The sequence below is a fragment of the Merops nubicus genome, unplaced genomic scaffold (assembly GCF_000691845.1).
Source record: "Merops nubicus isolate BGI_N331 unplaced genomic scaffold, ASM69184v1 scaffold23601, whole genome shotgun sequence".
Lineage (NCBI taxonomy): Eukaryota > Metazoa > Chordata > Aves > Coraciiformes > Meropidae > Merops > Merops nubicus.
Genome location: NW_008590588.1, coordinates 6716 through 31298, shown reverse-complemented (window position 1 = coordinate 31298; position 24583 = coordinate 6716). Strand labels below are relative to the sequence as shown.

At 43.3% G+C, this 24583-nt stretch overlaps 1 protein-coding gene across 1 annotated transcript in view; it reads right to left on the bottom strand.

Moving 5' to 3' along the window:
* LOC103782254 (calcium/calmodulin-dependent protein kinase type II subunit gamma) overlaps positions 1 to 22559 on the bottom strand; it is a gene marked incomplete at its 5' end in the record, with an annotated part of 30456 nt that extends 7897 nt beyond the window's left edge. Inside the window, 5 exons of the mRNA XM_008950009.1 lie at positions 15 to 117; positions 3181 to 3253; positions 6146 to 6211; positions 6856 to 6910; positions 22500 to 22559. Coding sequence (XP_008948257.1) covers positions 15 to 117; positions 3181 to 3253; positions 6146 to 6211; positions 6856 to 6910; positions 22500 to 22559 — 357 coding nt within the window. The remainder of the gene's footprint in view (positions 1 to 14; positions 118 to 3180; positions 3254 to 6145; positions 6212 to 6855; positions 6911 to 22499) is intronic.
* Positions 22560 to 24583: the final 2024 nt, after the last annotated feature.

Genomic DNA, 24583 nt, shown 5'->3' with positions numbered 1-24583 from the left:
TCAAAGGCTCTTACCAAACCAGGCCTGCTGCTCTCCCTGGACTTCTATAGCCAGTCCGAAGTCCGCCAGTTTGACAGCAGCACCCTTACATTTACTTGCCAGTAGTAAATTCTCAGGCTGGGGAGAAGAAAGGAAAAAAAAAAAAAAAAAAGAATGAAAGACTGACATCTTTGTTAAAGCCTCCAACCACACTACTCACAACATTAAATTCAAACTACTGCCTGAATTTAGCACGCATGTACTAAAGCTGTTCAGGTGAAGGCAGCAACAAACGGCCTTGACCTAGAGTAGCAGAAAATCCTCAAGTCCAACAAATCCTCTGTGGGAGGCAGAGGCTCTCCCAACCCAGCCCATGTATTACATGCTGACACCAGAGGGCACTGGCAGCACAGTTCCTGCAGTGCAGAAACCAAAATTTGTTTCTGTCATCCCCAAAGAGAGTAATTGTGGGGGAAGGGAACCGGAGGAAGATGCATTAGATAAAATCTGCCATGATGTTTCTCCCCATGAACATTTCCAGTGCCTTGGGGACTGTGTAAAGTAAATATGATGCCAATAAGGGCTGCCAAATACAGCACCATAATATGGGAAGGCTTCATCTGGATAGGCAGTAGCTTTCACCCCTTACAGAAAAAGCCTCAGCCTCACATTGGCGTAAGTAGCACAGTAGTGAATATTCTTGTACGATATCTTTTTCATGCTGTATATTTACAGTAGCACAAAATACACTGTCTTGCTACTGCCGCTGTCACCTATACAATAAGCAGTCCTGTTACTTCCCCCATGTGCCAGGTAAGGCAGACAGTCTTTTGTCCCCCACATTTCTGCCTCACATATATCTCACTTGAATCATAGTTCTGTTGTGTTCCAGCAGAGGACTTCAGCAGAAGGCTTAACACAACTCCAAAAATTGGACTGAGAGCCAGCAGCTTCCTCTGAAGCACGAGAGCAGCTAGTTACATGGGACCCTTCAAAACTCCAAAGCCTTTACAGTGGTGCCTATCACAGTTCTACAGGAAACCCATCTTGTAGATAGGCAGGACAAATGTGATTTCTCATCCTAACTCCTTCTGATTATTTTTGCAATTCATATCCACTTGATTTGTTAACCACACAAGATGGAAGCCTGGAAATTGAGAAAGAGGAGATTGTCTCAGTTTCAGAGCTGATGAAGGTCTTTTTTACAGCCTCTATCCCTGTTCTTCCTGACAGGAACAAGATGCTTTGCTCATTCATCAGCCTTAAAGTGCCCTGCTTCTCCTCTGAATGGAGAACAGCCTTGCCATCACAGTCCTTACAATAAGCAGCATGGAAGGGAAGGGATTGGGGTCTAAATATATTTGGATGACACCAGCTTTTCACTGTATGGAAAGTGGAAACAAGCTATACTGATGAAAATTCACCAATGTAAAGAAGCCCCTAATGCAGAAAACCAGTGAAGTCCTCTGAAAATCTCTTTCAACTTAGATCACATCTGGGCTTGGCTTTACTAAGAAACAATGAAATTCAAGCCAGGCTTTTGCTAGCTAAGCACTATTTGCTTCTAAAATACAGCTACAAACACCTTAGGGCTAATGGTGCTTATCCATATGCATGTTTGCCAACATATGGGTTGTCTCAGGTTTCACATACTTTTTGGTAAGGATGTGAATACATTCCAAAATTTTTTATGGTCCCTATATGCAGCTCAACATATAAAGTTCTTTAAGAGCATATTAGCCAAAAGACAGGCTTATGAGAGAGGGAGGTGCAAAAGATAAAACTTCACTTGAGGCAAGCTCTGCAGTTATTATGCACTGACCTTGAAGGCCAAGCTTTTGGCAAGGAGCTAAATATTAAAGAGCATGGGATCTTTTATTGCTAAAAGGAATGGCTACTCCTCAGGCCTGGAGAGTTTCAGCGAATAGGAGAAAGCAACAGAAGAAACATATTAACTACAGAGAGGAGTATCTATCAGCTAAGTTTGAAACAAGTTCACAATTTTCACACAGACAAAACCTGGGAAGCCAAACAGATTGTAGCTGAACACAGGATGCAAAGGAAAACTTAAACCATCTTGTACTGCAAAACACTAATGATTCTCATAGAGGCACAAATACTGGGCAGTAGTGCCTCTTGGAGCTTCCTCCAGAGCAGGTACCAGCCCTAATCCAGAGCGGCCATTCCACAGTAGAGCACTTGTGTCTTTTCACAGTGCTCTGAATCAGAAGGCCAGAAGTGTTGCAGGGGAGTCTGGCAGAGACACTAAGGGTTAACAGCTGTCCACTAGATCAGGACACTGGAGGAACACTGCCACCAAGCTTGCAACATGCTTTTACCTTGCTCTCTGCAAACTATTTTAATACTTTCTCCCCTTATGCGTTGTGTAACAAACCAAAACCAACTCTAGTAGCAGGTGTCATCCTGCATTACATTAACTGGACCACTGGTGGTCATCACCATTCCCACTTCAGACAGAAAGGGCTGCAGGACAGGCAGACTTTCCTGCTCAAAGCTCTTCATTCTGGAGCCTGCCCAGCTCCCAGTACAGCTGGCACTGTGTGAGAAGGGAGTTTAAGTAACTACACTGCAGGGGGTCGGGGGGGTCTATAAATGTGTTATAATGTGGCAAACGGTCGATTCACCCAGTGTTTAAGTGGCCAGCAGTTTTGGTTTTAGATTAAAAGCACTTCTACTGACTAAAGAAAAAAGAAACAGTGTGAAAAATTCTTGGGCATCTCTGCCTTAGCCCAATGGCGTGTTTGGTAACAGTGCAGAATAAAAATATACATGCACTGTGCAGACAAACTCGTCCTGGCAGATTGAACAGAGATCGCCCCAGGTCTCTAGAAATCTCTTCAATGGCAGACTAGAAAGTGTCCTTCATTATAAATAATTGTACCCAAGTTTCTCTGAAGACCTACTGCAATCCAAGGTTCACAACTATTCCATCCTGGAGCTGCCTCAGAGAAGCTGAGAGGTGGCAAGGTTCATGAAAACTGAGAAATTCCTCAGGAGTTCAGCACACCCTCTAGAAAACTCTGAAGGAGAAATTTGGTGCTTCAGGAACCCCTGAGTTCAGTTCAAGTAAAAAACAAGAAAAAAATACTCTGCCAGCTGGCAACACAGTGCTGCTGTCTTGCCTCTTCCAATGATCCCCTGGCTGCTCTCCTCGCCTCTGTGGCACAGAGGAAGTATTACCTTCAAGTCCCTGTGCACGATATCATGCTGGTGAATGTGATTCACACTCTCCAGTATCTGATGAATACAGTGGCTGCAAGATAAAGGAAGAGACACACAGTTATGCACACACAGACACATTTGGCATCTCATCTCATTCCAGCACTATTTCCCTAATTTTTATATTTGTACCAGGGAGAGTTCAAGACCCCAGGCTGAATCCCTTTGTCATGCCCACTGGATTCCACAGCTGAGTATTGCCACAGCTGGAAACCTCCAGCCACCTCAGCAACAGAGCACTAAGCACCCTATCCACAAATCCTTTCTCCTACCTCACATCATCTCCCTCCTCTCTTCCCCCATCTCACTAAGTGTCCCGCATGTTCCTTCAGCCAACAGTGCCTACCCCACACAGGAGAACCAAGGCACCTGAGTATGTGCAAACAGCAGCTGAGATTGGGCAAGCAAGACCAAATCACTCCAAGAAGCAGTCAGCTGGGCTAGTCCAAAGCAAAAAAACTTCCAGAGAGCAGCCGCCTCCTCCAGCAAGTTCAGGATGATGACTCCTGGGCGCCTGCCAGTTTGCAAAGCTTTCAGAGCAGCATCTCAAGCACTTTACATACACAATGTGCGCACACACCCGCTTGCTGGGTGCCTTTTAAGTACAGATCCCACTTAAGGGGTTTGAGATCTGAAAAGCAGACTCATTCCCTGTTAAGTGCAGTATGCTGCACTCCCCCAGCTCATGGAAAACTCTCTCTGCCACTGTCACTGCTGTAAACTACTGGGGCAAAAGCAAGATGTTATTTATACCTGTCGCATAAGAACAGCACAACACACTCATGGCTGAGATTTCTGGTGAAAACATCTCTTCCGCTAAACATTTACTCAGCTTTCAGGGGTGAATGTGGAATGGAGCAGCGATTTTGACAACTCTGCCTGGGCAGTAAGCACCTCGGTGTGGACAACTCAGACAGGTCTGTATCCTCACTGCAGGATCAGTAGTCAGTCCCTTCACTGAATTCTACAAATCTCAGGGGAACAAATGTGAAATGAGTGAAACATTTGAGGGAAGGGAAGTTGGCTACTGGCAAAGATGGAAAGAGGGTAAGGGAAGAAAGAGGAGAGGAGGTGCAGCACTGTGTATTTCCTACCCCCACCCCTTTGGAGCTGGCAGTACAATCCTCAGGGTCCGAGTCCATGAATATCTCCCCGCTCCCAAAACAAAAATGTATAATTAGAACAGAGCTGAGTCTGAGCAAGAGAGATTTTCTGGCCAAAAATGGCAAAAGTGTGAGGTGTCCCAGGCAAGCCAAGTGCAGTGGATTGGCACAGACCTTGCTCCCCCGCTCTCCCAGCCCGCTCTGGAATTCAGCTCGGCATGGGAAGAGAAAGGGAGGAGTTTCACCCTGTCATGTTGTGGGCATTGCAAGACCTGGCCAGCTGACAGTCAGAAGGCTGAGCGCCCCGAGGAAGACACACAGCAACAGACAGTACTTCTTTTCCCCTTTTCCTGAGCAGTGTTGGTCACTGCCAGCTCTTTAGCACTTCAGGGAACAGTAAGAGTAGTAAATGTGGTAAGAGTAACATGGAGAAAGACTGGTGATCTCAAAACTTCCCATCTTCGAGGCAGAATGGCCTGAGTGACTGTGTACCTGCCCAAGATGCTGTGCCTACAACATCTGTACACCCTACTGAAAACACTTACAGGGCTCTCAGACCTCCCTGCCAGGAGCTCTATCAGATATGACAAGCCCACTGGCCTTCCCCATCAGGAGGCAGCTCACAGCAGAGCACACAGTGCAACACCTCATTTGAAAGCGTCATGCAGTGGCCAGAAGGCAGAGGCTGTGAGCACACCACAGGGAAAGCAAATAAGCGCTCAGACTCCACAGCAGTGCCTACCTAACACACCAGGTCATACTCTCTTTCCTTGCACTCAGCATTAACTTCCTCACAGCACTGCCTACCAAGCTCACTCTGCGAGCAACACCCACTACTCCCTTCTTAGCCCTCTCTTCTCATGGCTCCCCTAACTCCTGCTCCAGCAAGGGTCCAGATGGGATAAGAACATGGGTGCAGAATAAGCAGGGGTGAACTGTCACATTTGGCCACTCCCAGGCCCTGCTAAAGCAGAACAGGAGCTGCCTAATCCCAGCTTTGATTCCAAATGCTGCACGTCCAGCAGACAGATGGGTCAGAGTCTGCTGCACAAAACACCCATCCTACATAAACAGCAAAGCAACAAGCACAGACCACTTTAGGAAGGGAGGGAGAAGACACACTCAGTCTGCTGCACAAAACACCCATCCTACATAAACAGCAAAGCAACAAGCACAGACCACTTTAGGAAGCTCACGCATGGGAGGGAGAAAACACACTCAGAAGAAGGGCATATCTAAATCTTTTAAGTAATAAACCATAAAGCTTGTTCTTACATATTGTGCCTTTTCTCACTGTGCCAATCAGCTCAGAGTCAGAGAGGGCTTCCACAGAAACACAGCCTTCAAAGGCCTCTCTCGCCCTGCCCCATAAACCATTACCTAGACACAGGCAAATTGAATGGATCTGCCCAACAGCAACAGCATGCCACCGGAACCCCTAACTAGAAGGCAGAGGCCAAGAAGCTATTGCTCTCACAGCCACAGGGACAGCTCTGCCCTGTGTTTGCTCGCTAAGGTCACACTGTCAGCACCCACCAGAAAGGGCAGGCAAACGAAGGCGCTAGCCAAGGGTCTCCCAGCAAAGAGCACCGCGTCTGCAAGTGGCAAAGGCAGCGGCGCCTGCAAGCAGCAGGGCTGGAACTCTGGTGAGTCATGCTGACTGGTGACAATAGTTTATGCTAAGAGCAGAAAGAGGAATTGTTTTTTCCAGACAGAGAGCAAGAGTGTCAGAACAAAGCCATGCACAGAACACCAGTCAAGAAAATCATTCCACTTGCCAACACACGTGGCACATACACAGAAGGGTCTGGAAACAGTCTTACCTGGCATCTGCTTCACTGTAGTATTCTCTGGCAACAATGTCCTCAAAGAGCTCCCCACCAGTAACCCTGGAGTGCAGAAGAACAAGGCAGGTTACAGAGCCTGTGCACAACTAGGTCAAGCCTGCACAGAACGTATGTGGCTGCCCACCTGGGCCCTTTCCCACAGCCTGTGTGGGGACCTGTGGCACAAAGCAGCCAGAGCAGAGCTCCACCACCATGGCACCAGCACTGGTACATCCATGTAACTGACTCCTTGGATTGTCATTTCACCAGTAGTGTACAAGACACTGTTGACACACTAGGCAAGAATTGCTCATGCACCTCTCCAGACCTTGGTATGTTACAGTGGGACAGAACACCCCTCTTCTGACCTTTTCCAGGCTGCCTCAGAGACACAAATCAGCCTCCCTATTCAGGAAAGCCAACCTTTGCCATCCCACACGCTTACATCTTCTGCCAGGAGCATCCTGGTCCATCCCCTACCACACAGGTTGGTTTGGGTTTTTTTGTTTGTTTGTTGTTCTTTTTTTGTTGTTGTTTTGGGTTTTTGTTTGTTTGTTTGTTTTTTGGCATGTAGGCAAGAGGTATCCAAAGGTCTCAAAAGAGAAAGGGAGAATTATATTAATGCAAGTGCTTTTTATTACACTTTTAGTCAACGTCCATGTGCCTGTATCACTGGTGAAGCATCAAAGCCAAAGAAAGACACTTACAGATCAAAGACGAGGTAATGGAAACCCTCTTCTGAAATACTGTCATGGAGCCTCACTGCAAAAACATAATCAAAAAATGGAGATTTACAGAGCATGTAGCAAATATGACACTTCTCAAATCAAACCCACACATACAGCCAAGTTCTCCCTCAACCCAATCATTTTATTTGAGTTGTGTGTTTGCTTAGTGACCCGTTTCCTTTCATTACCTCAAAAGAACAGATGGGTGTCCTTCACATGCATCCACCACTCCCCAGCATCAAAACAAGCTTTAAATATTTTTGACCTCCTGTTCATTCTCCTTCTCCAGTGCTCCAGTACCATCCTTTCACATCTGCCCACTCTTTCCTCCATACTAATGTTTTGCTAACTCTCTCCATCCATTTTATTTCCAAAATCCAATCATTATCAGAATCTCCAAACAAGCCCCCAACCCACGTATTACTTCCAACCTCACCTGCATGTCAGTGTCATTGATCTCCCTTCTGCCTTCCACCTAGAAGGCTCCATGAATTTCCTTCCTTTTATGTGCTTTTCCTCACTTCATTCAGACTTACACCCCAAATCCTCACTCAAAATTCAGAGCCAGTTTCTTGCCTCATTTCTTCTGACCTGTTTGCTACCATAGGCTTATCTGATTACAGACCCCTTCTCAAAATTTCATCCTCCTTCAGCTTCCCTATATCCCCCCCTCTTTCTGCTCCTATTGCCTAAATTAACCTTTTCATCTTTTCACTTTCCTTGTCCTCCTTAATATGCAGGACTGAGGCTTCCCCCATGACAGGCCACTATCCCCTGGTATTCTGAGGTCTCCTCTTTTCCCCATAGTACACATGGGCAATAACTATTGTATCTATGCAGCCAGCACAGTGCCATTTCCTCTTGTCTGAAACAAAATCTCAATTTATTTGATGTTTTAGATACCTAGGCATTACTTATAACTCAAGAAGATAAACTAAGCCCTTAATTTCATATTGCTACCTACCTCCTACTTCTTTCCTTTTCAGCCCTGCTGGAAAACTTCTCTGCTTTCTCTGACAATCAAGGTAACAAGTAGCAATGCTATTTGACTTAATTCCTATACCATCACACCCTAACTAGGACGAGTTGTCTCCTTCATTTCCCTATTGATTCATCCAACTAAAGCAACTAGCTGAGACTGGACTGGGTCTCTGTCACACCTTGTAAATGAGTATTGACCAAAGTAACATTACCATTCTCATCCCTATAGGAAAAATCTTGTTATGTGGCTCTGTCACTTTAACAGTACCTTTGCCTCTCTTCCCTGTCTTCCATTCTCTTCCACATAAAATACAGGTGAACCTGTCTTGACTTCTCCTAACATGATGGTTTTCTCTCTGCCAGTGTAAGAGGTCAGTTTGCACCTCTTACTGGCACATGATGTCAGCCACCACCACCGTCTTGGGAATGTTTCAGACTAGCACTTGGCACGTGCTCCTCCTCCATATGGAACAGCTTTTGCAAATATTCTCAATGCTCTCCTCTAATCCCCCTTGCAGCTCTCCTTTGCTAAGGCACCCTTCCACATCCAGGCAAACACACACAAAATTGAGAGTAGCAAAGATATGCAGAGACCACTGCCAGGACCTTCCCTAAAAGGGCTTCATTCTTTCTTTATTCTTTCTGCCTGTAGTTCTCTATATTTTTCATGCTTTTATCTAAAAGCTCTCTGGGCTGGTACCTTGACCAAATTCCTTTCCTTAGCATTCCTACTGCACCTAACCACAGGGGTTCAGAGGAGCACTCCACTCAGCATAATGCAGCAAACAAGCAAGTACAGTTAGAGTACCAGCACAGCAGGTGTTGCAGACACAACATGCTGTTCCTACAGCATGAGAACAGAGACACATCACCTTTTAAGAACTATAGTCCTCAAATCATTCACGAAAAAAAAAAAAAACTTCCAAGTAAACAGTTTTAATTGACTTTGTAATAACTTCACTGCAATACAACTTTGTGTTTACAAGAAAACTTGCCTCCTGAGCACCTGGCAGAAAACAGCAGAAGGGGCACTACAAAAATGAAAGAGAAGGGTGTTTCCTAGGAGAAAAGATTTCCATTCAAGACCAAAGACAGGAAATGGCTGAAGCAGACGTGGATTCCCAGCATAGGTGAGTTTTCACTCCAGTGCATAGGACTGTTTGAGGTGAATGCAGGAGGCGAGCCCATGAACAAGAGCTGAAGCCCAGGACACGGGCAAAAGAGAGCAAGGAGAGCTTATGAAGACAGAGCAGAGCAACTTCAAGGAAAGCTGAATGTGCTTAGAAAGTTACGTCTGGTGAAGCTCAATACACATTCTCCTTCCTCTGGCACTTGAAAGGTCATTGAAGTGCTGGGAGAAACACCAAGCAGAGAGGAGAGCAGCACCAACCAAAACCTGGCAGAGGAGTAGCCATCATAAGGCTGGCAGCAGTGGCCATGAAAAAGGAACAGCAAACATGTCTGCAGGTAGATGTGAGAAACTATGATGGATAAACTTTGATGCAAAGATGTGGGCAGCAAATTAAATCAGAAAATAAAACATAAATGAGCTGATTGGTGCTATTTCTTTGTCCTAAGGAAAGCAACTTTGTCAGATACATTATGAAAAGGGAAGGAAGTAAAAATTCAGCTGGCAGAGACTGGCAGAGGCAACAGAAAGAGCCTTCAAGGACAGTAAAACACTATTTGCATCCTTAGGTGAGGAACCATGACAGAAGGAGAGAGACAGTTCATAAACAACGTCGTTGTACATAACCCTAGGGCTGCACAGCAAAATAAAGCCTTGGAGGCAGGACACGGGTCATTAACTTAACAAGGGAGCCACTTCCTCACAATGGCCTAGAGCAATGCTGGAACAAAACCTGCCCAGGATTTAATCTGCTGAGGTAACAAAGCTCAGGGAGTAACAGCAGAACAGGAAAACCCAGAAAATCTATAGGAAAGATGACAGTAGGCCACACCACTCCACACAGGAATAATTATCAACAGCTCAAAACATTAGGCTTACGGTGTGGAGAAAGGCAGCAGAAGTGGAATCAAAAAGGATTCAGAAATGTCTGAATGTATCAGAACTCTTGTGACTTTCAATTCCAGTCCGCATCTGCTTCATACTGATGGCAATGGGAAGAAATTAAACCAGAACCCAGTAGCAGAACAGCAAGAACACCCAGTGCCCTTTCACCCTAATGTTTTGCTGGCCTACCCTCCTGTAAAGCCACAAGAGCCTTCCCAACCAGCAAGGATACTGCTGTCCTCAGTTCTGATACCATGGTTCACTCTGCTGACACACAAGTTAAAATCTCCTGCTTTCTAACACAGTGATAACCAGCAGGGACTGTCAGCTTGAAAACATGACCTGCCTTTTCCAAACCCACTCAGCTAGCTCACACAGTGGCATATCTTCAGAACTAATTCCACCACGTTTAGCTCATGTGAAGGATAAAGGCATTTAAAACATTTCTTGGCCTCCTCTCCACTTTGGTTCATAAATACGATCCAGATGAAGTTAACATTCATCATAAAGATATATAAACATCAGATTTCCTTTGATAGCTCTACCTTCCAGTCAGCAGAGAGCTCCCTTTCCTTTAAAGATATCCTGTGCAAGTGCCCTCCACCTGATGGCAGGATACAGGTTCCCAAATAGCCAGTTCCAAGAGTGGGTGACAAGAACCCGAGTACTAGGTCATCCTCTGTTTCAGATATTTTCCCATGAAAATGAGATCCCATTTGTTCCAGAGGCTGCTGGTCCTGACACACCATCTAACATCTACATTAATCCCATCAGTTCCCTTCACCCAAGCAACTGAGCAGAGTCAATGTAGACTGCTCATAAGTGTGTAACCTGTGTACATGAGGTGAAAAATAGAGTTGTGTGTTGGTGCTGGAGGGCAATAGATTACCAAAAATTGACTACCCATGATAAGAAAAAAATAAGAATTAAAAATAAAAGTATTCACCCCGTTAACCTTTTTCTTCAAAACTGTTACAGAACCCTTTTATGTTGTTGTTCTCATCAGGGGAGCAGTGACATCTATGTCTAGTGCAGCAGGATAGACACATACACATCACAAAGACACTCTCAAATCACAGCAACAGAGAACTTGCACAACAGCAACACAGAGTCTTCCAGAAGACAACCAAATTATAAAAGAGTCTGGTACTTGCCAAGGAACCTGATCTCACTCAATCTACCTCATCTTCTGGTGATCTCTATTAACTGATTCTGTTGCCCAGCAGTTGTGATTCAAACCATCTTCTTCCTAAACAAAGACTCTTAACACAAGGACTCTTACATATATAAGAAATTAGTCCCTGCCAACACCATGCACAGCCTGGGTCACTCAATGAGTGATCTTATGTCAGAGGCCTCTGATGGATGAAAGAGCAATTAGTACAATGGTTAGTAAGAAAAGATAAGGAGAGGGGAAGGACAAAGAATATAGAAGCAAGTCAAACAAGGCACTAAATCGACTACAGGATATGGTGAAAGACTTTACCCAAAGTTAAGTCAGGGCACAGAAAAAGGTCCCATCCGCACAAAGAACAGTGCTTATAGAGTTCACAAGCTCTCCGGGATTTCCTAAGACAATCAAGTTTTACAGATGTCTTCAGAAATAATAAAAGCCCACTGCACTAGTAAGCAATTCCACAATAAATATTATCCGAAGCAGAAGGATCAGTTACAGATTGTTAGGTAGAAACACCATCTGCAACAACACCAGCTGGTCAGTCAGCAGAAGTGCACACCAACACTTGGACGATATCTCCAAGAAGCACAGAGGTTCCATGAGAAATAAGCAGTTGTTTCAGCACAGCATCTTAATGGAATGTTTTCAGCAAGACAAAAAAAAGCTTAACTTTCTTCATATACAGTCATGAATCTAGTACTCTAGTGGCATTCCACTGAGGGTAATGAAAGACTGCCACCTAAAACTGCCCCTCCAATTTTAAATGCACACCTACAACTCTGCATGGTGAAAGATGTGATGCACCACTACACATCACAACCTAGTTAGCTGGTTTAAGCATCCTTTTTTTCCCCTCAGACTCCTCTCCAGCCTCATCCTATATAAACTGCTCTTACCTGTACAAGACATATCTCCCACAAAGCTGGCCTTTTGGAAAAATAACAAATGACAGAACAACTGTGAGACCAATCCACTCTCTTTCCCCCAAAACTCAGACCTTCAACACTGCCTGATGCAAGTTACACGAATTATTTTCTGTCTTCTGTGTGTCAGGTCGGAGGCCCTAACACAATCCAGAGCATTTGCAAAGAGGCTGACACCACAGTGAGTGGCTCAAGGGGATGTGCTGCAGTTACTGAACCTAGGAACAGCTGGGTAGCAGGAGTTCAAGCACTTTCTAAGAACATCTGCTGTGAATATTACTTTTCTCTGCCTCCTGTCTTCAGAGTCTTGCCAGAAACCTTGCCTCAAGAAACAAATGTTTCAAAATCCTCATGCATGTTCAGTTCTCATTTTAGAAAGAAACAGAATTAATAAGCTATGGTATCAACTACAGAAAGTTAAGCATTTTAGTCCCAAACAGCGACACACAACAGTCACGCCACGTGGTTTGCGTTCCCTGCCTGAGAAGTGACCCTGCACAGGCACCCCAGGTCTCTGATGCCCAAGTGTGATATGAAGCAACTGAGTATAAGAGGAAAATCTCCCTCATCACAAGCTGTACCAGCCTAACAACCAACGCAAACTGCTGCCCAGTCATGCAAAGCCAGACTTTGTGAATGCAAAAGTTGAAGTGAATCATGAAGAAACTAGGAAAGAGCTTTCTATTTTTTTAACAGAAGTCTACCTGAAACCCAGAAACATAAAAAGACATTTGTAAGCAATAGGCATCTCATTTTTAAACGGTCACGTATGAAAGGCCAGTTGATACTGGGGTCACACAGCTTATGCCCAGCCTAGCTTTGACCTACCTCTTCCCTTCACTCTGCCCAGTGTGCTGATACTACCTTTTTACCCTTACGCTGAGCTTAACAGGCCAGAAGCATTTATGCTTGCCTCATAAGCTCATGAGGGACATTCCCCCATATCCCATGTCCACAGCCAACAGTGGAGCAAGGCTCCCTAGGGGCTCAGCCCATGGTTGGGGCAGGCAAGTTCTTGTAACACAGGGTGGTTTTTGGCAGCGTGCTGCAAGTAAATCTCTGCAAGCAAAGTAGTTACTGGAGTCACAGCAAAAAGCAGGGATACAAGCAGCAGAAAAATTGAATGGGATAATTCCCCATATCTTCACTTTGCAATTACTTACCTCTGCTTAGGAGAAGTTAACATGGCCTGAAATATTCTTGCTCCTACATACCAATGGTCTTAGCCTGGCCTTGGGACAGGGTTCAAGCTACAGAATAGGGTAATCTTGTCTGCTAAATCTAGGTTAACTGGCGTTCCTAAATGTAAAGCATCTGAACATTAGGGAACATAAAGGACACTATTAGTCAACTACCTCTGCACCAACACACTGCATGCTGTGATTACATAACATTTGGGGCTCTCAGATTAAGTTGCCTGTGTTGCAGTACCTGCAGCAGAGCCAATATGAGGCAACAGAGATTTCTGTTTGTCTCCTGGGTCATGGTAATTGCAATGCAGTAACTCCTTCACACAGCCTTCGTAGTGCAAACTCAAAAGCAATCTGGGATCTTCTAGACTGGACAATTCTATTTAAAGGTCAGCCACTCATTAGAAAAAGTCACAGTTTCACTTCTCAGCAGTTTCCAGCCAGACATCAGACATTTGTCTTTATTACGGAGGAGATAAGAGATATCACAAGGGGCATATTTCAAGAGACAGAGCATGCCAGAAGCAGTAGAATAAAACTGGAGGCTAAAGTCTGCCTGACGCCCTCTTCCAAAGATATTCTCCAACGTGCCAGGAGATGCTGAAATTATAGATACAAATACACATGGCCCGACAGACTGCAAACTGAGCACTATGGTCTGTGGCAGCACAAGTGACAAGTGAAGTGACGCAGATGGCCACCACCCACTCCCGCTTCCCCAGCTGCTCACCAGCCTGGGCAGCCAAGATGGGAATTGTCCCACCACCTCTGAGCCTGGCTGTGCACCAGGGCGCTTCCCGCGCGGTTCGCAGCACTCGGGATGCCCGTCCTGCCTGGGACTGCTGGTGAGCTGGGTGCTCAGCTCCCACCCCAGCTGTTTCTCTAATTACATTAAACACGCAGCACTCCACTGCAGCTGCTCAGGCTGTTTCCAAAAGGACTCTTCTTTTAATTAAAAATTTCCTATTAAAAAGCATTAAATTCTGTAATGCAAATAATCCTCTAGAAATCATCTGTCCCAGCAGCTAATGACCAGCTTTGTTAGAGCAGTAACTAAGAGCAGCAGGACAGTTAGCTAACAGGACACAGCACGCTGCTGTTAACCAGTCCCTCAGGAACACAGACTTTTTCCTCTGCCTCCTTCCAAATCTAACACAGAGAGGTTAGAGTATGCTGGATAGATATCACCTTGCTGCAAACTCCTCAAGCCCACGGTATTTCATATCAATTGCAATTTTAAAGTTTTGTAAAATGAAAGAGAAGGGCTTGTTAACACTCTCCTCTGGTTCAGGCAGAACCAAGCTGCTGCAGGCTCTGCAAAAACAGACAAGGAACACACCCAAGGCAGTATGAAAAGGCACACACAGGTGGGTGGGTTTTTACCCCTCACTATTGTTCTCACTGTAACTTAACACTCCAGTCCAGAAAAACAACAAAAAAGAGGTTAAGCAGCGCCCTTTCTGCCATACATGGTGCCCAGTCAGAGGAAATTCCCTTATGCACAGAAATTTGCAGCCTAGAAAAGACATTGTAGGGAGAACAGTATCCCTCCTGTTAAGAAAGTGGTCTTTCTGCAGAGATAAAAAGCAACAGCAAAAGAAAAAAACACGAAGTATTTAAAAAAAAAAAATAAAATCAGTGCTAAATGTTATTTTTCCTTGGATTTTGTGACATTCATATTGAAAGGCTGAAGTTCAGCACATGATACATAACACAGTATGCCCTACTTAAACATCACATGGGCCAGAAGAGTGCATTAGCAGTATTTCCTACACTCCTGACAGCAGTGCAATCACAAACATCCAGAATTGTTATTAATATTTTCCAATTATCCACGTACAAGATAATTGAAGTACTTTTGATAACCACTAGTATTATATATGCAATATACAGTGACATACATTACACATATTATATAGTAAATCTCCTTTTTGGTGTATATATATAGTAATATACACTAGATATTTTTTAAAAAAAAATCTGAAATAACAACAAGTTGACTTTATTGCTATTTCCAAGAAAATACAGGGAGAGGCACATACAGTGACATACATTATACATATTATATAGTAAACCTCCTTTTTGGTGTATATATATAGTAATACACACTAGATATTTTTTAAAAAAAATCTGAAATAACAACAAGTTTACTTTATTGCTATCTCCAAGAAAATACAGAGAGAGGCACCCACTTTATTAGAATAAATAAAAGATTGAAGATGTGACAAATTTTAGGTCTCACACAGACTCTGCAAGTTTGCTACACACATTCCTGCCATCAGGGGTGAATCAGCCTTTGGTGTTGCAAAGAAATGCTCCTGTCCATGCAGGCACATGTTCTGCCTGACACCCCCCCAGCCTTGCTGTATTAACCTGATTTTTGCAACCCCTTTCTCAGATTGCCCAGGACAGTCATGAACCTTGCCACAGAGGCAAGCTCTCTTCAAAAGGCAGGTTGTTGCTTGCACAATTCCAATGGAGTGCAGCTGTCCCTCTGTTCTGTTTGGTGGTCAGCCAGTGGGAACCCCAAAGAAGGCTCCTTCTGTCTCCTCAATGCTTAAATGCCAACTCCTCCATTTTTCCTTGATTATAACTAGAGAAAGCAGGGTCTGGAGGAATCTCCTCCTCCTCCAAATTTTGCAGTACCTTTGAGTATGAGTGCATCGAGTCTGGCCATCACCCAACTATTTATTTTTTCTTAGGGATTGCTTGCATACAGATAAATCTCACAGCCAAAGAGATGAACAATGGAATCTGAATACTGCTCTAATATGGACCAGAAAGACATATAGAATAAATGTATTCCCTAGCAAGGAAGAAAATGCAATTGTCACCCCATTCCCAAATTGCAGAGGATTATAAAGAAAATTTTTTCTTAAAACTACATGAAAACAACAATAGGTAGTGAAAGAACTAACTGGGTGAACCAGAATGAGAAACAAAAAGCTGGACTGCCTGGGGTTTTGGGGAGCCTTCTCTCAATCAGACATGCATGGGTACTCACCTAAATCCCTACCTGGACAGGCACTGGAAATAATAAACCAGAACTTGCAGCTCAAAGGCTCAAGCTTTCCAGCAGGAGTATACTCTAGCTGATACTCTGTTTTGAGCAGTTGGTGTTTTTTTCCCCTTTCTAGGGGCAGCAGCATGGCAGAGGGAAAGAAGGAGAGAGAAAACTAAAGGCATAAGGCCAAGAACATCATTGTTTGACCTCTTAGGAAGCACAGCAACTTGCTGTCCTCTCAGGCAGTCCCGTGACACCTCCAAGAAAAAGCCACTCAGCTACTAAGAAAGCCGTAAAACTAAACTCTTCCTACAAGGTCTCTCCTGTCCCCATCCACCTCCTTCCCCACACCACCCCCTCTCCCCACCAGTTTCACCAGAGAAAAGGAGCAGTCCCCCAGCAATAGAAATGGCAGGACAGCAGCTTTGAACTGAGTCAGGTGCGAGAGCATCCCACTTGGAAACCACTGAGTTTTCATAGGGCAGCAAGGGTGGCCAAAACCACTGGAGAACCCACAGAATTTTAACTATTCTTTGCACATAACATCCTTTCTGGTCCAATTGCAAAGGCAGCTTGGGTGTCTGCAGCCAAAGGAAAACAAGGAAATCTGCTGTTTACAGCAGAACATAGCCTGTGCTTTTTTCTTATTCACTAAGGAAGCAATTCTCTTGCTAAGGAAAAGGTGATATGAAAATACTCCAAGTGGCAGCATGGGGGGAAAAAGTGAGGGCTGCATAGCAAGAGTAATATCACAAAATGAGAAGTGAGCAAACCTTAAGTTGTGTCTGATACCACTAAGACAACAAATCCAGTATTAGTTCTGCAGACTTGATCAATGCACACCATTGGGACTCTCCAGCTGGGCTGCATACAGAAGCAGAGCATCCCTCTTGGTCCCTGTGGCCATTCACACCTTGATAATAAACATCATTTAAGTGCACACAAACTGGAGGTCTTCTGTTATACACACCCATCAAAATCACTCTCACCAGACAGAGGTACTAGAAGGACAGACCATCTGTCAAAGGAAATAAAACTGAACTGGGTCAAAAGAAATTCTAATTCACAGGAGATTTCTATAACATTTTCTCCACATTTTAAATACAGACGTGTCCAAAATTGTGGTTTATGCTGAGAGGAGTCAACAGGTAGACGTTAAAATAAAAAGAATTCAGGTGCAAGTATATTTTGGAGAAAGTCAGAATTACAGAAACAACTGAAAAAGCAATAATTCTGATAGATGCTGAGGACAGCACTTCACTACTGCTATAAATTCCCTCAAAGACATTAACTCTGAAGCAGTTCAGCAAAGGATATGAAGGCAAAAATAAAAACCAGAATTTGGCTTGGGTTTTTTGGCAGCTACCAGCCTCTCTTAAAAATATGTATTTTTATTATTCTAGACCTAAGCACCTGCAGTTCTTGACAGCAAAGGCTGCCACAAGCTGGTACACAATAACCACCTAGAAGAGCTTAGTTTCAACTATGAACAAAAGGTATTCAAGGACTACTTTTGTACAGTTGGGTTAAAAACATCTAAGACAGTACTGAACATCTGGTGACTGATCCAAAGAGGAAGCACATACTAGGAATGGCATAACAAAGAAAATTTAGAAGGGTGACACCTAACAACACATTAGACAAAATCCATATACAAAGCAGACTTCATGGGGCACTGAACTAGACACAATCGTGCTCTAGTAGGAGAGCACAGGAATGCTAGACAAAGGTTTCAAAAACTATGAGTGAGGATTTTTACCAAATTTTGTATCATTATTGCTTCAGGAGTCCTAGGACAGGGAAGGTCATGATCAGCACTGTGCTGAAGCTGACATCTGCACTGAACAAGTCTGTGGGAAGATACTGGGGTTCTCAGACCTGTCACCACTCTAGTATTTGATGGGTAGCAGGAAGCTTGGGAAAAAAAAAGAATTTTCCACAAAAGAATCCCTATATAGTGAATGAATTACAGGATTAAAAATCAAATACACAAACTTACTGAAATTAAATTTACAGCTAAACAGAAGACCAAAAGAGCTGTTCCAATAAGGAAGAGTCAACATTCAATACATGGTAAGTTTAGCTTTATAACAAACAGAAGGCAATGGTGAAGTTTATTTTATCTTACTCATTCCACAAGCTTCAGTGGCACAATCAGGAAACATCTGCAAATGAAGGGTCAGGGAAGCTTGGGTGCTTCTAGAAAACTGCTTCTTTCCTGCAAAGCAGGGACCAAGGAAAGAAGAGAGACATACCATTCTCATCTGCGTGTTCCCAAACACACTCATGTCAAATGCCCACAAGATTCATAGATAAGTGAATCATTGGAACAGTAATTTGCTCAAGAAGTGGAAGTCCCCACAGAGCTGTGGCTCTTGCCAACTTCCACAGGCATTTTATCTGCTCTACAGACAGTGGGGTTTTAATAATGTTGTCTTCTGCCTCTCATTAATACTCCCATATCCTCAGAAATGGATGCATCATTTTTGCTTTTAAAGCAGGGTGAACAGATCACTGACTCATCTCCATCCATTTTTGCTGTATTGGGTAAGCATAGCTGGCAAATTGTTTCTCTGGACCAGAATGCAAAAAAAAAAAAAATAATCTAGAAAGTTGTCAAGAGGAAAAAAACCAACAAGTTGAAAGTTCAGGAAAGAAATCTTTCCTCTATGAACTTAAATCGGAGGTGACCAGCTACAATGACACATTTAAATGGACAGTTTGCAATGAGAACACTGTACATACCATAAATGGGAAATCAGAAAATTGCCTTGAGGCAACTTTCTTCTGTCAGACAAAAAACCTTATTGCAACCCCCTTAGAAGGATTACCTTGACCATAACATGCATCTAAAGAGAAGCAAAACACCCAATTACAGAGCAATAGCCTATAATTAGGACTGAGTTTTGATGAAGCCAGGTTAGGATAACTCAAAAAGTGGTCATTTCACAAACAGCAGCAGCAAAATAGAAATATCACTATTATTTTGCACCTAGAGTAACCTTTAATCAGAGCAGCAGTGTTATGGTCAGTGTATTGCAGTCCACAATATCCATAGTGGAATCAACTGCCTTGCAGCAAATGCATAAAGATCTACAAATTCAACAACAGCTTTGACTTCTACCCTGTGTATGGCCAGACAAGAGAAGTAGCACAACTCCCAGAGTCCTAACTTAAAATCCTCAGCTCCGGACTCACTAAAGGTTCATGTCACTGTAGAAAAGCAGGACACGCTGCAACAGAGTTTGCAACAAAAACAGAACAAAACTTACTGGGGAAATTAAAGCAAGCACAAAATCCGCAGAATTCTTGTGCAGTGTTACTAGCACAGCTCCCACTGAGGCAACACACCATGTAGTCATCCACAAGAGTTTGTAACATTTATAATGGCAGTAGCTAGGTGATTACTAACTTCTAATACGCATTTCAAGGAAAAAAAACCTATTGCTATGTTAGAACAGCATGTTTCCCTTTTATAACAACACAACAAGTCCAAGGACTATGGATGCAGCAATGCATGCAGCATCTGGACTTGGGCAAGGCTCCTGACAGCATCTTACTTGCTGTTTCCATAAGCAATTTAGAAAAATGTGTATGCAGAACTAGGTTACAATGGTGTATACAACTCACTGAAAAAAAACACTCAAACTTGATTGCTGTCAAACTGGAACAATGTATCAAGTGATACCTTCAAGAGTTTGTCCAGAGACCAAAAGTATTCAACACAGTTATTAATTATCTACATGATGCAATACATGGCTTTGTTATTAAAGACCACGATGCTGTGGGGGAACTTGCAATCCTATTATACTATCAAAAGATAAATCAAAATAGTCTTGAATAATCTGAGAGGGAACCCACAGAGTGGATTTCTTCCTATTTGTTTCAATTAAGACACATGTAATCTACACTTCAGTAGGAATCCTCATCTATACCAGATGGAAAAAGCATTTGTTTGACAGAAGTTTTGCAGAAAGTAGTCTGAAGCAATTATGCATCAGAAAACAAAAGTGTAGCAACCATATATTTAAGTGGCAAGTTTTTCAGGATGATGTACAACACAAGAGTATCTTTGGTAGGACAGGTGAAAAAATTCTTCCCTCTCTAGTCAGCACTGACATGGCCTTAGTCAGAACCTTGTGTCCAGTTTTAAGCACCACATTTCTAGAAAGATATGAAGCAACTGCAGAGAATCCAGGGAAGGGGGTTAAAAAAAAAACAAACAACAGACTGGAGGTCTAGAAAACATGACATATAAGAAGAGATTGAAAGAACTGGGTTTGTTTATTCTGAAAAAAAAAAAAAAGAAAAAAAGACTATAAAGAGACATGATAACAGTCTTCAAAAATGTAAAAGATTGTTACAAGCAAGAAAAACGGCTTTCCACATATACTCCAGATAGAACTAGAAACAACAAGCTAAGATAGCAGCAAAGTATGTTTTTTCTAATGTCTAACTGAGAGAAAAATTAAACATTTCAAAGATTGCTGCTAGGGCCTGTGGAAGCGTTGAAGGTTTTTAAGAACAAACAGGCCTGGAACCAGCCAGTTATAAAAGGTTTTCACAGGACTGCTGAATGTACCATAAGACTTCCCAAAGTCTTATTCAATACACTTTGATTCTGTGTCGTAAGCATAAAATTTAATTCCTCTATTGTTATTTGTAACCACTCGTTGAGTTTATAATGACTACTCTCTTTATCTTAAGAGAAAAATATTCATTTTAGGAAGACAAGAAATGCTCTGTAGAAAATGCAGGAACTACTGACATTCCTCCAAGTGGTCTTTTCCAAACCACAATACAACAGAAGACAAGCATTGTCACTCATGACAGATGAGGAACAAGTTGTAGCCCTGAACCAGAAATGCGGTATGTTTTTTTGTTTTGGTGAGGTTTACTTATTAAAGTGGTTTTTATCTTCTTTATGAGATCTACTCTGTGAGAGGTCTGCTGAAAAAAGATGCAAGAAATTATAAAAAGGAGAGGTGATGAAAGTGAAGCCAAGGCCAAAATAAAAAGAGATATCACTTACTAAACTACAAGCAACGAGTCTTAGGGGGCAAATGAAGCTAAATAACCAGCTGATATGAGTTCTAGTCATTCTCAGTATTGCCAGGCAATAAATTTACGGGCCAGTAAATTAATCAGTGTAAATTACTGTAGAAGGTGGTCACTGCTCCTCTCCTCATACAGTATTTCCAAAACCACACAAATATGGAAAAAAACTCTGATCAAAAGCAACTACTAAGGTGCTTTTGTGAGGTCCTAAGCTTGTGGAAATTGCTTCTTAGCTACAGATGCTAGTCCACAGTCTGTGCTGTCAAACACCTTTTCGCTCCCAGGTCTTCAGAGGACAGTAGTAAAGGATTATGAAGCTGCATGTCAGACCAGATAGATGCCCTTACAATGTTATCTACACTGACAGACAGGGTTATGCAAAAGAAAGACAGTAATGCATCACAGGTTTCCAGACAGGGACATTTAACAGTGGTTTAGTTGAAGGTGGCAGTTTAGTATTTCTTAATGTTTTCTTAAATAAATTAAATCAAATTAGACCTTAGCTAGTATCCCAGAGGTTTTATTTATTTAAAGGTCCTAAAAAAGGGGATTATTAATAGTCTAATTTTTTTTCTCAGTGCAACTTCTAGCAAGGTGACATTTCTCTAGAAGAAAACTTAGGACAAACTTCTATAGTGCTTTGGAACTAGATAAAAATCCATGTCTTCTCTCTACAGTTCAGTAAATAATGTAGTTTTGGTTTAAGGTTCTGCTTTATTTTGGCTCTTCCTGTATTTCTAGAATAAACTATTCCCTTTATTCCACTGTGCTTTTTTTTTTTTTAACTACTGTCAAAATGGGCAGTGGTTTTAGTCTCTTGGCTTTAGAGTAAGTGGCTACTTAATCTAAAGAGCTGACATATTTGTCCACCCTCCTTTTAACTTTGGGTATATCACTAAATACAACTTTTAAACAGACATGTCAAAAAGTGTCAAGAATTTTTTTTTGTAGGGAAGACAAACAGACCAGCTTGCTCCCATTGCAAAATGACAGATGAGAAGACAAGACTTGTGCATCATCCGAGGAGCAGGGACAGCTCTGCATGGGCAAGTGGATGAGAACACAGCACACTTTGGTGAATATCTGGTCCAGGATGCTAAGAAACTGGACAGGGTCATATGCAGAATTTGTCAGAGAGAAACTGAAGTGATTTCAACAGGCAAGTTTGATGACTTATTGTGAGCATTCAGAATACATTTGACTTCTTAGGGCACACTACATGAGATACATTACTCTTCTCCCTCACCCCACTCCCACTAAGCCCAAGGAGGTTTACCAATATTTGGATGCTTTAGAAGTCGGCAGATTCGAGCTTCACGTTCCAGTTTCTGGTGATCTGAAAGAGAATAAGAAACAAGGTGTTAAGCACCACAACTCTGAATTAAACTGTCGTTCATATTCAATGAAGAAAGGAACACAGTGACCCAGCAGACATCCAGAAGGATGGAAATTGCTGAAATACGGCTGTCTCCGAAAACCTCAGAGTCATTCCAGGAGAGGGCTATGGAACCAAGGCTGCAGGACTATCTCTGCTTCTGCTACAGAGTTTGCTAGTACTAGACTGATAATCCCTCTTTTGATTCGAAGTGAGTAGCAGCAAAGACATTGCTCTTCCATCAGCCTCACCAATATACAAATATGTCCAGTGACATCCCTTCTTAGATTCACCCCCTTCTCCAAGGCTGGAGGGGAAGAGGAAAAGTCTCTGAAGAAATAGCCAGCATTAAATGGGAAGAGGATCTGCTTCCACTCCAGAGAAACAACCAGTGAAGAAGGGCAGAGTAGGAGGGAGAAATACACAGCTCCTGTCTGCACACAGCCGTCATATGAAGTAGGGAACTCTGCCAGCTCCAGTGAACTGTAAAGGTAACCATACTTCAGTGCCCATGGACAGACTCGCTGGTGAAATGCTTATCAAGCACTTAGAGATCTCCAGGAGAGAAGTTCTGCCCAAATGCTAAGTATATTCATTCCAGCCCAAAGGCAACCTCAGCTCAAGCATGACTGTCCTCTGGATTAAAGAAAAAAAAAATATCGAGGAGAGCTAAAAATGGTTTCTCCTCCCTAGAAACAGGACATACACAAGTGCAAGGAAAGGAGAGGGAGCTAGAGTAATTCTGCTCACCTCAGCCAAGAAGCAGGGAGCCTTTTAGCCACGGAGGCTCAGGCAGGAGACTTTTCACTACAGCAGTGATTGAGTCCTGAATTTTAACTACAAAGCCCTCATCCTCTCAGGTGAAATGCCCACATGGGACAAGCACAGATTCACTGAAAGGATCTGAGAGCAGCAAAGCCAGCTCTGACAACTGCTAAGCTCTAGACTTTTGCAGATGCAGATGCCTAGAAAGAGGCAAGGACTGCCCTTCCTCCCCAGTCCAGCCATCAAAAGAACACAGCATGGGGAAGCCACAGTCTGTGCCTGCTCCTGACATCTCTTCCATAGCAGATCTTCGTGGCAGAGGCTTGAAAACACACCTCTGCATCCCCTGTGACACACAAACCTTCACCGCAGGAGTTAGCAGGATCCTTGGCTGGCTGGGCTATGCAGATAACCTCTGGTAGGAATGTAGCATCCACCGATTTACTGGAAACCCCAGAGACCCACTTCTGCAAGGCCACACTGCACTGTTCTGCCTAAGAATAGCCTGCGCAGCTCCATGGTCTCTGCATGCTCTTGCCTTCCCTTTGTAAAGGAAGGCTTTGGGCAACTCTGCTCTACTTGATGAACAGAGGACATATAGTGAGCCACATCTCAGCTCAGAACACTTTTCGCTACCAGGCTGGGAATAGCAGCTCAGTGCACTGCAGAATTCCTGTCTTCTTCCTCACTGCTGAACTGTAGAAAATGTCCCAATTACTACTTTATAGGGCTGAGATGTGCTTACATCCTCATCTGCTAGTGTTCAGGGATGGGGGAAGGTAAAACACTTCTTTAATCTCTCCTTCCTTCTCAGTTCTGGAAATTGTTGTTGTTGCATATATTTTACAGTTCTATGCCAGAACCACTCTCCAATAAGATAGAAGGCAGCAAGAAAACCTGGAGAGCTTCCACATTCCCAAGGCCTTGGTGCAGTGCAAGTGCTTTCTCACCTGCATTGCTGGGGAGCGGTAGGGCTGCCTTTGCTTCCCTTTTAGCAGCATCTCCCATAAATGAAGTTTTGCAAAACACAGCTGTAAGGTAACAGACTGTGCTGCACACTCTGCACTCAGGCCAGATTCTCACAGCAGGACAAGGGTTTAAGACAAGCTATCCATAGCTTACTTGCACACGCGGGTCTTGCAAATTCCCCTCTTACCCCTCCCCCAGCTCTACTTGGAACTCCTACAGAAGGGGATCCTTCATCCACCCAGATCACGTTG